At 43.1% G+C, this 14,924-nt stretch overlaps 1 protein-coding gene across 2 annotated transcripts in view; it reads left to right on the top strand.

The window, feature by feature from the left end:
* The window catches only part of PLCL1 (phospholipase C like 1 (inactive)), a 196,225-nt gene that overhangs the window by 137,969 nt on the left and 43,332 nt on the right, over positions 1–14,924 (top strand). For both annotated transcript variants that reach the window (XM_053361477.1, XM_053361485.1), the window contains exon 2: positions 11,256–13,727. In XM_053361477.1, the coding sequence (XP_053217452.1) occupies positions 11,256–13,727 (2,472 nt within the window). The remainder of the gene's footprint in view (positions 1–11,255; positions 13,728–14,924) is intronic.

Below are 14,924 nucleotides of genomic sequence, written 5' to 3'. Positions count from 1 at the left end.
GTATAAAAGCCCATGATTACCCTTCTTATATCCTTCTCTTTCACACACTGTGTTCCTCCGTTGTTCCATTATCATCATTTTTAGCCACGTGCTGCCTTCTTTGCTTCTTTTTAAAATGTCTGCTGCTTATTTGATACACCCCTTTAACAGCAACTCTGCATCACTGCTGACATTTAATTTTCAGCTAAAGCATTTTAATTAAAATCTGACATCATTTGGCGAGGTAAATGAAAGTGGACTGGAATTACACTTGCAGATTGGACTGGCGTGAATTTATGTATCGGTTTCAGGGAAATTGACATCACATTAATTCTAATAGCAGCAATAAACTGGATAGGAAATAGGCATTCTGAGTGGGGATGGGGGAAGTTTAATGGATTTCTGAGAACATTATAGACCTATTATATTACAACATAATCACTACACCTAGGGTTGCCATGCACCCTTAGGTTACAGAGGACAGTTGTCTGTATGAAGACCTGCCAGAGAAAGTCTTCTCTTTGAAGGCACCCTGCTTTTGGTGGCATCTGGTATCTGAAGGGCCATCAAGTCCAAGTCTGCTTTAGAGATGAAGAACCCCAAGAAAGGAGAGCAAGAGAGGCCTTGAAGGTGCCTGCCAATATTTTCATACCTGGACAGTCGATTGAACAGGCACACAGGCAACCCATCTACAGCCTTTACCACTTTGGTGAATGGTCTTGGATTTCTGTTTCAATAGTCATGATTTATAAATTTGCAGCAATACATATAAATTAGCATCTGCATTTTTTTTGTAAAAAAAAAAGGAAATTAGTGTCTTCTTTTGGTCTCTTTTCTAGTGAAGCTTTTCCTCTTTTTTAGAAATTTTGTAAGTGGTCACCCTCTCAAATGTGGGTTATTCACCCATATCAGCCCCATTTGATTTAAGTTCAATCAGGAAAGTTATGCGGTTAAGATACTTAGTCATCAGCTACTGTAGCCATGCTGAATGTCTGCACAAGCTGCAGTGTTAAGCCTATTCTTAAGATTATTATTATTACTACTATTATTTAAAAATGAACCTAGCAATCTCCCAGCCAGAAGAAAGGTGTGGACAGATCAAATGCTAGACTACTATGTAACGATCAGATAGTGTGTGTGTATATACGTGCATGCGTGCGCACACAGAGAGAGAGAGAAAAAAGAAGAAGGAAGGAAGGAAGGAAGGAAGGAAGGAAGGAAGGAAGGAAGGAAGGAAAGAAAGAAAGAAAGAAAGAAAGAAAGAAAGAAAGAAAGAAAGAAAAAGAAAGAAAGAAAGAAAGAAAGAAAAAGAATTGCTGAAATAAAAATTAAGCGGTAACATCCTAAACTTTTGCAATATAAACAGTAATGTGTCAGGACCTACTAATGTAACATTTGATGTCAGTTGAATGTGTTGAAGTGTTCCTTCATATTAATGAACACAATCTTAATTGAAAGATGCCGATCAAGGTCTGTGGCAGCCCATACAAAAATCTGAGTGGTATTGTCTAATTTGTCATATATATATATATATATATATATATATATATATATATATGCAGTCCATAGATAATTGCCATTGTAAGAGAGCTGATGGTATGATGAAACCAAACCATGTCTGCCAGGGTCTCAGGAGTGGGCAGCATGGTGCCTTTCAGATGTTGCTGGACTACAGTTCCCATCATCCCTGACTGTCCAAAAACATCTGGAGGGAACCATGTTTGCCATCTCTGCCCCACCGCATGAGAGCCATTTGTTTGTAAGCAGGTCCTGTAAGTCTGGATCAACTTTTAAATGATCCAACAGGGGTGGGGGGCTAAGGGTCTTCCCAACAGTCTCCCTCCTCTCTCCTTCTGGGCAGGATGCTTCTTCCACAGCTGGGATTCCCTACATACGACTCTCCACACATTTACTTTGGGTCCATTAAATGCTGACCCTGTCGCGCTGGAGCTGAAGAGGGGCCTCTCCACACAGCTAGGGTAACATTTAATGGGGCGCTGAGTCATTGCTTTATCATCACTGATAAAAGTGCTGAGGAATCTGTAGGAGACCTATGTTGCATTAGCAAAATGAATTTTTAAAAGACCTATCTGCTTACAAAATTTCCCATCTGAAATACTCCCCAGATGTCAGGGTTCCAAATGACTTGTTCTTTTGTATTGAGCAGCAGCAACAAATGAGTCATTTATCCTTCGCCTATTTGCAGTCTCCAGATCAGGTTCAGGCTATAACTCGCTACAGTTTTTAGCCCCTTTCCCACCCTCCCTTACAGGTCTACCAGTGTGCAATTTTCATCACGATTGCTTTTGGTGCCATGATTTAATCAATGTGCACCATGTTGTAATGTGTTAGTAACTGGCACAAAAGGGAAAAAGTTACCGTACCTTATGCCTCATTCTGGAGGCAGAAACCTCTCCTGCTGTTGCTGCTCTGCCGCCAGAAATCAGGGGAAGCTTTGGTTTCACTAGATGAGAAGTCATAACTTTATCTGGACCTCCTTGCCCACCCACCGGCAAACAGGAAGGAAAAAAGAGTAAAATGATGGGGAATGAAGAGGGGGGAAATCCTGAAAAAGCTCCCCCCCCCTTATTTCCCTGCAAGTGTGAACCCAGAAGGACTTAGGAAGTGGCAGTAGATCCAACACAGATTCTCTTTCTCTCACCCCTTTAGGATTGCTCTTGTAAACAGCAATAGTTAAAGCAATGCAGGTCACCCCATATTAAAAAGTCACGGAATAGAGGGCTTGGTGGTTTATTGAAAGGCCACTAAAGGAGGGATGGCCCAAGACATTTTAGCACCTAGGGTGAACCACAAATGCCCCCACCCCCTGGCCAGGGAAGAAGGGGTGAATGAAGACCTAAAGGTGAAACTCGGAAAATTAGAATATTGTGGAAAAGTTCATTTATTTCAGTTTTCATCAGCTGTACACCGTAATCATCATAATTATAACAAATAAAGGCTTGACATATCTCGCTTTGCATGTCATGAGTCTATCATATATTAGTTTCACCTTTTAAGTTGAATTACTGAAATGAAATTTTCCACGATATTCTAATTTTCTGAGTTTCACCTGTATATCTGGAACAAGAGGAAAATAAAGATCTACATCTGGAACAGTAGCGGGGCAGGTAGAGGAATCAAATCAGACTTACCCAATGGGTGAAGTGGGAATGAAAGGCTGTTGCAGAGGGAAAAGGGGCCTACTCTGAATCATGCTGGGGGGGGGCAGAGCCCAGGAGACACTAAAGGGCAGCCCTCGTGTTTCCTCCCCAGGGGTGGAAGAAGGCCAGCAGTGCCTCCTATTCACCAAGAGACTGCTGTAGAGGTGGCATGGGGGGGTGCGTTTCTGAGGTGGTGGCAGATCACTCCATGGAGTGCTACCGCAGCAAGAGGCCATGTATTCCTTAAAAGAGGTGTTCTCTGCTGTGAAGGAGAGAACGCGGGATGCCTCTTCTAAGATGGTCCCTTCTGTTTAAAGGTTTCCTTGAAGGAAAGTGACCGTAGCTCAATGCTGAGCATATAGAAGGTCTCAAGTTTAACCCCCAGCATCTCCAGGTAGGGTAGGGAGGGACGCCTTTTTGAAACCCTGGAGAGTCACATCTACCCAGTGCAGACATTACAGAGTTAGCTGGAGCAATGGTTTGACTCCTATGTTCACTAAAGTCAAGAGACTGAAATGTGTCCAACGCTGCAATCCTATACAGTGGTACCTCGGTGAAATATACTCAGAGTCGCAAAGTGATTTCATGCTCTTTATTCAGCTCATAGTGGTGAGGAGGAATGAATGAAAGTCCCCTCAAAGCATCTGCTTTATATACATTATTTACACAATGGGCTGCACATGATTGGCTAATTCCGGAATTCTACTGTAAGCCAATCAGGTTGTGGATTCACTTCTATCTGGAGCATGATTGGGTGGTTCCTGCCAACCAATCATACTGCTGCATTGTTCTAGGACCAATCAGACTGCTGCATTCTGAATCCTATTGTTCTAGGACCAATCAGACTGCTGCCTTTTGGATCCTATTGTTCTAGGACCAATCAGACTGCTGCAGTTTGGATCCTATTCAACTCAGTACATAACACTCGGTTTAAGAACAGTCCTGTTTACGAATGATTTGGTTTACGAACTCCCCCAAAAATCGGAAGTAGTGTCCCGGTTTGCAAACTTTACCTCGGTCTACAAACGGAAACCGAACGGTGGAAGGGCACCGGTGGTGGGAGGCCTCATTAGGGAAAGCGCGCCTTGGTTTAAGAACGGTTTTGGTTTAAGAATGGACTTCAGGAACGGATTAAGTTCGTAAACCGAGGTACCACTGTACTGATTTACCTGGAATGAAGTTGCTTAGACCTCTATGAGATTTTTATTTCTTTAGGCACATTGCATTGTACATTTGAAGTGAAGACCCATACCTGTAAGTTTCTCTTCATGTTGTAAGCTGATAGAAACTCAGAGGGAAAAAATTCTTGAATTTATTCTGTATTTTTACTGGAAATTGTTGTGGCAGCAGAACTTCTTCAAGGGCTTACATTTAAACCATGTGTTGAAAGGATCTTTGAGAGCCACCTTATAATCAGCTGCATTCAATTATACTTGGCATCTAGACTTTTGTATTAGCGTTGCGATAAATTGCAATATGAAAAGCTTGGAACAAATAAAATGTGTCTCTGAGCTGTAGGCATAATGGTAGGGTTGACCTAATGTACTGGTTTAATTGGCTTTCTCCTTATTTTAATCCTAATTGTCATTGAGCTGTAACAGATTGATGGGTGAAGCAAATTATCTTGCTGTAAAAATATCCATTGATACTGTAGCAGGAGACCTTTTTAAGTATTGGAAACTTAGAAGTCTGTTTTTGGTTTGTTTTGCTTTTTCCAGACTGCTTGGTGACTCTGCCTCTTCTTTACTTCCCTCTCGGGCAACTGTGTGAGCTGTGGATGGCACCTTATATCAGAGTTCATCTACACAACGTATAACATTGTGTTGAGAAAGCCTCTCCTCCTTCCAGAGGGGAGGGATTATGAGCGGGAGACGATTCCCGCGTCACGCAGGGGGCATTCTGCCCCCTGCCCTCTCATCATCGCTGGCGCGCCACGCCTCCCAGTTGGGCACCCAATTGGGTGCCACCGCGGGGGGCATGGTTTAGCCGCTCAAATGCGGCCGCGCCAGCTCTCCCCACCATTGCGCTTCAGATTTTCCACGAGTCACCCACCCACCACTCCCTTTAGGGCGTAGCTTCTTGCTCGACCTTGCTGTGTACCCATGGTTGGTCGCCCTGGTTGCCCAGATGGCCTGGTAGGATTTTTTTCCAATTGGCAAATTGGCACCGGCCTCTTGGTTTTCTTTGCCTACCTCGTAGCAATCGTCACAAGTTTCTTGGTATTTGGTGGTTAGGCATTGGAATGTGTTGTTGGTGTATGGAAGGGCAAGGTGTGGTCATCGCCTACCCCTTCACTTATGGGTATTCCGTTAAAGGAATCCAGCAGTCATGGATCCTGTCCAATGCCCTGTGCAGTGGGGGGCCATGGCACGACCCTCGGTGACATCAGGGGGAGAGCTTATAGTTGTATTGGCATCAACAGGTTCCCCCTACTGGTGGTTAACCCCTCATCAGACTCACCCCTCTCCGAGTGGATGGAGTCAAATTTGCTGTGGTCCAATGCCTAAGCCAATACCTTCTCACATGCTGTAATCAATAAAGTTGTTGCCTTTTCTTGCCCATTAACCTAATATACTGTGTCCATGTGTCTTCATTCCCCAAGCGGGGATCGGGTCCTCGAATCACAAATACATGGGAGGGTGAAAATAGAACATAATGACATTGGCCTCATCATTTAGAGGAACTTTTGGTGCTCCAGATGTTGCTGTACTAAACTCTCACCAGCCCAGCAAGCACGGCCAGTGACCAGGGGTGATGGGAATTGTAGTACAGCTGCATCTGGAGGGCCAAAAGTTCCCCTTGCCTGATCTAGAATAATAGAAACGAATGTTGTTGTTTGTTTCCTAAGAGCGTAGATGCAGAGCAGTATTGAAGAGTCTTCTCGGTGGGCACCGCTTCATTCCCATTATTTACGATGTTCAGCTGTGAGTGCTGTTGCTTATGTTCCCAAAATGTCATCACCCACGCTCAAGCCTAATGAGAACTGGGCATGCTCAGTCGCCACAGAATGCTGACTGCATGTGGAGAGAATGAGCAGAAAAGAGGGAATGCAAAGTAAAGTGTGGTTTGGGATTTTTTTACTTTTTATTTTGTAGTGATATTTTTAGTTCTGTCATTTTGGCATATAGCCAAACACATTATCTCCTCCCCTCCTTCACCTCCCCTTGCCCCCTTCCCACCAGGTGTGGAGGTTTAAGTGGTACTTGAAGCCTACAATTTTGTCCTGAATGTACTACAGATCATTCTAATATTTCACTATCCAAGGGAGATACCAATATTTACAAATAGAGGGTGTGAAAGAGCAAGCTTAAGGTTTTGATTTGCTCAAGTAGCTAGGACAGAATTTTTATTTTTTTAAAATTAAAACTCCCAAATTGTTATGCCTTTATCCAATATTTGATATTTTAAATAGATGTTTTGGTCCAAAAATAGAGAATCATGCCAACTATTTTCACAGTAAAGTTGTTTATTTTTTTTGTTCCTGTATGACATTCATCACCAATAGAAGGACAAAGGAGAGCACAGGCTTGCATAAAATTTGCATATGGAAATAATTGCTAAAAATTAAATAGAAATACAATACATCTCACCATAGTGAAGGAAACTGTAACCAGGTGCCTGCACTGTTAGCAGGTGCCTGCATAGTTAGCACAGTTCCGGTTGCTAACTGTTAATAGGCAACTTCAAGGCCCCTGTTTTCCCTTCCCTGTTTCCGCTTTAGGACTTGGACTGGAAGGCTCTCCAAATAGATGGCTGTCCTCTGTAGAGTAGGACATATGGACACACTTTTAAAGAATGTCTTCATGATTACCATTGGACTTGATTGTGAGCTGAAAAGAAGATGAGGTGTGTTGAAACAAATACAGCATTTGTCACATTAGAAAAGGTCTTGAGACCAGGACTTCCTTCTAGCTACAATATGATTGGGCTACTGTAATGAATTTTACATGGGACTGCCTGTAAAGATGATTTGGAAGCGCCAATTAATTCAGAATTCAGCTACAAAAGTTCTGCCTGGTATGGGTTAGTGAAGCCATTATACACCAGTTCCATGTATTTTAAAAGGAAGATCCTTTCACATTCACATCCATTCATTCACAGTCTCCTAATTTCCTCTAATTCAGTGCTCAAATTACAAATGAAAGGGTGGAGGATAATGATGCCTGTTCTCTGATTCCAAATAGTGCTCCCTTCCTCAATTGTAGCCAAAGTGGGCAGGGCAGGGCATTCTCTGTATTTTAAACATTTATCTAGTTTCATCTCAGAATCTACTAAGTCAGAATTCTTTCCACTAGAATGTACAGTCTAGGATAAAATCCAATTCTAGTTTTCGGTTTGGCACTCTGTTTAGTTAACTGGGTTTTGAAAATTATCTTGAGGGGGTGCCCGCAAGGTGCTGAAGTGTGGGTTACAAATATTTAAACAAATTAGGTAAAGGTAAAGGGACCCCTGACCATTAGGTCCAGTCATGGCCGACTCTGGGGTTGCAGCACTCATCTCGCTTTATTGGCCGAGGGAGCCGGCGTACAGCTTCCCGGTCATGTGGCCAGCATGACTAAGCCACTTCTGGCGAACCGGAGCAGCGCACGGAAACGCTGTTTACCTTCCCGCCGGAGTGGTACCTATTTATCTACTTGCACTTTGACGTGCTTTCGAACTGCTAGGTTGGCAGGAGCAGGGATTGAGCACTGGGAGCTCACCCCGTTGCAGGGATTCGAACTGCTGACCTTCTGATCGGCAAGTCCTAGGCTCTGTGGTTTAACCCACAGCGCCACCCGTGTCCCTTTAAACAAATTACCTAGCTGCATTAAAGCTGCAGTCATGAATTCTATCAGCTTCTGGCTGGGTACTGAGTGTTCTTTTTGTGCTTGATTGGCTGGCCTTAAGTTCTGACCAATGGGAAGGCAAGGCAGATACGCCATTTTGCCCACCCAGGTTGCCAGGGAACACAACAGCAAGGTGCTTAAATGTTGAGTCCTCTGAAAGCGTTGACTGCTTGTATCCATTCTAGCAGCTCATCATCACAGTCTGTGGACTCTCCTACCCCATCCGGGGACTCATCGTCGCAGTCTGTGGCTGCTCCTACCCCGCCTGAAGGCACATCATCACAGTCTATAGCTGCTACTACCCTGTCTGGAGCCACATCATCCCTGTCTGTAGCTGTTCTTCCTCCATCTGGAGGCTCGTCCTCACAGTCTGTAGCTGCTTGCATCTACTCATCGACGCAGTCTGTGGCTGTTCCTGCCTCATCTGGAGGCACATCCTCACAGTCTGTGACTTCTCATACCCAGTCTCAGGACTCACTGCCACAGCCCGTTGCCGCTCCTACCCCACCTGGAGGCTCAGCGACACAATCTTTGGCTGCTTCTGCTGCCCAGTATGGAGGCACGTCGTCACAATTTTTGACCGTTCCTTCCTCGTTCGGAAACACACTGTCACAGTTTCTGACTCTTCCTGCCGAAGGCATATCACTGGAGAAAGAGGCAAGACAGGAATTGAGGGGTTGGGATGAGTATATGGGCTCAGGATGCGTGTAAGGGAATCGATGAGTGAGAAGACCTGGAGTTTGAGCACACAGTTGTTTTGCCCCTTGGATCTGTTCCTGCTTGCCTCTGCTCTTTCTGTCTCATTCATACTTAGGTCTTCAAGCTCTGTGCGTACTTCTACGCATTCATTTTACTCGCACTGACTGGTTCTCTCTTTCCTTCTCTAATCTGTCTGTGCCATTCTGTCTGAGGCCTTTTTTTTTTAATTTTATTAAAATTTTCTTGTTTTACAGAAGTAAGTGTAATGTCTCATTTTTTCCATGTAACATTTTTACAAATTCGTTTCATTTGTTGAGACATTAGGGGGAGAAAAAAAAAGAAGGGGTGGAGGGAGGGAAGATGGGTGGTGGTGGGGTTGGGTGGCGATGTTTCTGTTATGCTTAATGTATGTAGGGTTTGGTGTCAGTGTTGCTTGTGCTGTTCACTTGTGTTCCTTTGGTAGTGAGAGAGGTTGGGGTTGGCCAGGGGTGTGGTTGTTTGTTTGTGGTTGGCTGTGGTGATCTTTGTTTTCGTGTGTGAGTGGGTTGGGTGGGTGTTTTGGATCAGGTTAGCCATATTGATTTGTATGCTGTTGGTGGATTATTGTCGTTGTCCTGTTGGGCTGTGTATGTGATAAAGGGGAGCCATACCGGGGTGAAGGCATCTTCTTCTGTTTGTCCCCGTGTCAGTTTCAGTTTATTGGTTAATTTTTCTAGTAGGGCTGTTTCCCATACTATTTGGTACCATTGGTCTATGCTTACTCCTGACAGGTCTCTCCAGTGTCTGGTTATGGTGTTTCTGGCTTCTGAAAGTAAGCCTTGTTGACACATAGTAAAACTGCTGTGTCAAAGTCAGTGGATTCTCACAATGCTTTAACATTTCTCAGGTGTTTATTTTCTGATTAACCATTTGAAAGTGGGAAGATTTTACATTGGGGGAGCAGGATTGTAAGCCTCCAGGTGTTTGGAGCTGCAGCCCCTATCCTCCCTGACCATTGGCCATGTGCTGCGGTAGATGGGAGTCCAGCAACATCTTCAGGCAAACCACTACCTCGAAAGGTTCCATATCTGCTGAGCATTCTCAAAACTCTGTTACTCAGAGACTGTTAATAGATGAGTTCTAAAGCCGGGACTTGCCTGGTCTTTCACAATAGACTGATATGCTACCCAGTACCTACATAGAAGTCATATTTTATGGGGGCCATTGTGTGTTTCAAGGGGGAATTTGTTGTGGGTCATTGACGCCCACATTACTGGATTTTGAAATGACAACTGGACACTCTTTGCTCTTACTTTCTATTATTGTTGGTTAGTTCAGTAGAATTGCTTTGATTCCACTTCTATTTAAATATCCTTGTAACTTTAAAAAAAAAAGCTTTGCATGTCGATGGAGATTAGAGTTGTGGGTCAGCAGTGGTATGGACCAGTGCTTTTTTCTCTAAAAAAATGTTTAGGAGTACTCTCATTTTGACTCAAGAAAATCAGCATTTTATAGTTCAAATCCGGAAAAATAAATACAGTAAATGAAAAAAAGTACAAAGATTCGCAAAATGTTTAGGGGTATGCATACCCCTGCATACCCCCCCCGAAAAAAGCACTGGTATGGACAAACTTCTGTGTAGAATGGATTGTGGCTGGGCCACGGAAATGAGAATAAATATATATGTCATGTAACAAATGTGAACCAGCATTTTATACAGCGGTTATAATTTTGTGGTTTTCTTTTGTTCATCCTTCAGGATGCAGAGCAGAATTAAAGTGGTTTGATAATGTTGGTTTTTGTCTTGATCACCTTTGTTTAACTCTGCCCCTTTGATTGCTGTTGTGCTGATAGTTATGCTACAAAAAAACTGTTAGTCTTTAAATTGCCCCAAGACTCTTTGTTTTTTATGTACTTGATGGCAGCCATGCCACAGCCGGCCCTCCTGTTGGGCAGAGTGAGGTAGCTGCTTGAGGCAGAAAATGTGAAGAGTGTAGGGAGAGTAATATCAAGGTGTTAAAAGCGCTGGGCTGTGTGTGTTCTGCACACATCCCTCAAACCAGTTCTCTGCTCTCAAGTGTGGTGAAGAACACTGTCCAATGGCCAGTGTTGAAGTAGGAGCATGTGCCAGACTAGGGTTGCCATATTTCAAACAGTGAATCTGGACAAAAAAGTTGTTGAGCTTTTCTTTTAGTTTTGCCCATAGTTGTTGAGTTTTTTTGGGTAAAATTGCCATTTTTGAGCTATTTTTATGGAAATACGGCAAAAATGGCACTGCCAACATGGGTTGTCATACGTCTGGATTTTACCGGACATTTTCTCAATTTCTGCCCAGACACTGCTGCTGACTGCAGTATTCCAGTTGTATTCAGGAAAATCTGGACGTATAGCAATCCTATATGAGCTTCTGTTGAGGGGTAAAGGATCATCTTGTCATTCAACTCTTGCAAAATAGTTTATACCAGCCCACGTGCAGTTTAATGGATGAATGTTATTTAGTCAGTGACTTGTTGAGCATGGTAATGACCATTATACTTAACATGTCATTTCTCTACCTACCATTTGATCTGAAGGGCATTCATTGTGTTTTGTTTTTTAAATTGTGTTGCAGGATCCTGCAAATCAAAAATGTGGACGCAAGAAAACAGTGTCCTTCAGCAGCATGCCATCGGAAAAGAAAATAAGCAGCGCCAACGACTGCATCAGCTTCATGCAGGCTGGTTGTGAACTGAAGAAAGTCCGGCCAAACTCCCGTATTTATAATCGTTTTTTTACCCTGGACACTGACTCACAAGCGCTTCGCTGGGAACCATCTAAGAAAGATCCTGACAAGGCCAAACTCGAAATTTCCGCTGTGAAAGAGGTCCGGTTAGGGAAAAACACAGAAACATTCAGAAACAATGGGCTAGCAGATCAAATTTCCGAAGACTGTGCCTTCTCTATAATTCATGGGGAGAATTATGAGTCACTGGATCTCGTTGCCAATTCAGCAGACGTGACCAACATTTGGGTGTCAGGTTTGAGGTACCTGGTTTCCCGTGCCAAACAGTGCCTGGATTTGATAGAAGGTAGCCAGGACACTCCACGTTTTGCATGGCTAAAGTCTGTGTTTGAAGCTGCAGATGTCGATGGTAATGGGATCATGTTGGAAGACACAGCTGTAGAATTAATAAAGCAGCTGAACCCTGCCTTAAAGGAGTCAAAGATCAGGTTAAAATTTAAGGAAATCCAGAGAAGCAAAGAGAAGCTAACGACCCGTGTAACAAAAGAAGAATTTTGTGAAGCATACATTGAGCTTTGCACTAGACCCGAAGTTTATTTTTTGCTGGTGCAAATATCTAAAAACAAAGAATACTTAGATGTCAATGACCTCATGCTTTTTTTAGAAGCTGAGCAAGGGGTGGCACAAGCAACTGAAGAAATGTGTCTTGATATTATTCAAAGGTATGAATTTTCAGAGGAAGGGCGGTTGCAGGGTTTTCTGGCAATTGATGGATTTACTCAGTATTTGCTGTCCCCAGAATGTGATATTTTTGACCCTGCACATAAAAATGTTGTCCAAGATATGACCCAACCTTTATCACATTACTATATCAATTCATCTCACAATACTTACCTAATAGAAGACCAGGTGCGAGGGCCAGCTGATATTAATGGCTATGTCAGGGCACTGAAGATGAGCTGTCGATGTATTGAACTGGATGTGTGTGATGGTCCAGATAAGGAGCCCATCATCTGCAATCGTAACAGCATGACGTCACCTCTATCTTTTCAATGTGTCATTGAGGTGATCAACAAATTTGCCTTTGTTTCATCACAGTACCCTCTTATTCTTTGCTTGGGAAACTACTGCTCCATACAGCAGCAGAAGGTTATGGTTGAACAGATGAAGAAGATTTTTAAAAACAGGCTCTATACTGATATGCCACCGCAGTCAGAAGCCTACCTTCCATCTCCAGAGAAACTGAAAATGAAGATTATCATCAAAGGGAAGAAACTGCCTGATGGTGAGGATTTATTAGAGGGAGAAGTCAGTGATGAAGACGAAGAAGCTGAAATATCTCGAAGAATGTCTGAAGTGTCTGTGGAGACGCCCAAGATGACTTGGTTATGCAAGGAGCTGTCTGACCTGGTATCTGTATGCAGAGCTGTCAGATTCAAAGATTTTGAGCACTCAATGAAAAGTCAGAATTACTGGGAAATCTGTTCCTTTAGTGAAGCAGATGCTAGCAGAATTGCAAATGAGTGTCCGGAGAACTTTGTAAATTACAATAAGAAATTTCTGTCTCGAATATACCCTAGTGCCATGAGAATAGATTCCAGCAACTTAAATCCGCAGGATTTTTGGAACTGTGGTTGCCAGATAGTGGCCATGAATTATCAAACGCCAGGGCCAATGATGGATTTACATACTGGTTGGTTTCTACAAAACGGAGGATGCGGTTATGTTCTTCGACCTTCTGTTATGCGAGAAGAAGTTTCTTATTTCAGTGCGAATACAAAGGGCATAGTTCCAGGGGCCTCTCCTCAAGTTCTGCATCTCAAAATCATCAGTGGGCAGAACTTTCCAAAGCCAAAAGGAGCCTGCGCCAAGGGGGATGTCATAGATCCTTATGTGTTCCTAGAAGTCCATGGCATTCCTGCAGACTGTACAGAACAGAGAACTAAAACTGTTCAGCAAAACAGTGATAACCCCATTTTTGACGAGAGCTTTGAGTTTGAGATAAACCTACCAGAGCTTGCAATGATCCGTTTTGTTGTGCTGGATGATGATTACATTGGAGATGAGTTCATAGGCCAATGCGCTATCCCCCTAGAATGTATACAGCCAGGCTATCGACACATACCTTTGCGCTCCTTTGTTGGAGACCTTATGGAGCATGTTACGCTTTTTGTGCACATTGCAATAACTAACCGAAGCGGTGGAGGGAAGGCCCATAAACGCAGCCTGACTGCAAGAATAGGGATGAAAACAAGAGACTATACTATGCTGCGGAATACAAGTCTTAAGATTGTAGATGACATCTTCAAACCAGCGATACATCCATTAAGAGAGGCAACTGACATGCGGGAAAATATGCAGGTAATGAAACGTACCATTTCATTCTTTTCATTTGTTTTAGAACTTGATTTAATCAACTATTTAAGTCAAAAGAACTGCTAATGATATTTTCATAATGGGGGGATCTTATCGCAAGTGATGCAACACCCTATTAGTAAATAATGTTGTAGCTCACTTAAATTGTATTCTTTCAGTGTTGTTGAATGCACAGTCCCCAAGACCCTACCTCTCAAGTGTCAATGAGCTGCACCTTATGTTAGGATGTCCTCTGCATCCCTTGGAAGCTGAAGTTCCCAACTTCCACCATGCTATCCTTGTTCTTCTGGATTTCTCTTCAACAGCCTTTTGGTCTACTACAGCTCCCACCATCCCTGATTGCTGGCCATGCTTGTTGAGGTTGAAGGGAGTTGTAGCTGAAACATCTGTAGGACAGCAGATTGAGGAAGGTTGCTTCAAGAGGGATCTTCCAGAGGTGGCAAGGCAGTCAGATTGCATGCCTGCCCCCACTGCACATACTGTCATCAGCTGTGACTCAGGGCGTGCATCTGTACACATAAATGCCAGATTCCTATGACCTTCTCTTCTTCCTCCCCCCCCCCCCGAAGAAGGATTGAAGAAACCAGATGCAAGTGCAAACAAACTTGTCTTGATGACGCAGCCCAGTACCAAAAACATGCTAAAATCCATTGTAGTCCCTGCACACTAAGAACAGCATTCTTGTGTGCACCAGATTTGGCACTGAAAGAAGTTAGAAGTCAGAGTTTCAATGTCTGTTTCATGAAATGTTACAGGACTAGTAGTCTACTTTCTTCTGTTAATAGGAATGGTCTTCAATAAATTAAAATTTTCCACCAGGAAAAATAAAGTATATTGATGTAGGTACTACAAAGGGTTTAAAGTTCCCCATAAAAGATTAATTCATTTGTTCTATAAAACTTGGTATGCCCCCCCGCCGCTGCATCCTTCTTTTCAACATGTTTTAAAGAAGAAGGGTTGAATCGCAGACATGGAACTTTTTTAATCATGTGAAAGTACATGTCTACAGTTCATGCAAACAGTTTTATCCTTACCATAATGTATTTGCAAGTGGTGAGCAAATACAGATCTTGCTATTGAAACACCTTAAAGACAAATTACATTTAGCACAAAAATGAATGAGGTTGCAATATGCATTTAGATGACAACACCCTTTGCCGTCTGTCAGAAGATGGAGAGAGC

Source organism: Podarcis raffonei, chromosome 1 (assembly GCF_027172205.1).
Source record: "Podarcis raffonei isolate rPodRaf1 chromosome 1, rPodRaf1.pri, whole genome shotgun sequence".
NCBI lineage: Eukaryota > Metazoa > Chordata > Lepidosauria > Squamata > Lacertidae > Podarcis > Podarcis raffonei.
Note: the sequence above shows the minus strand (reverse complement) of the source record. Positions and strands in the feature narration are given on the sequence as shown.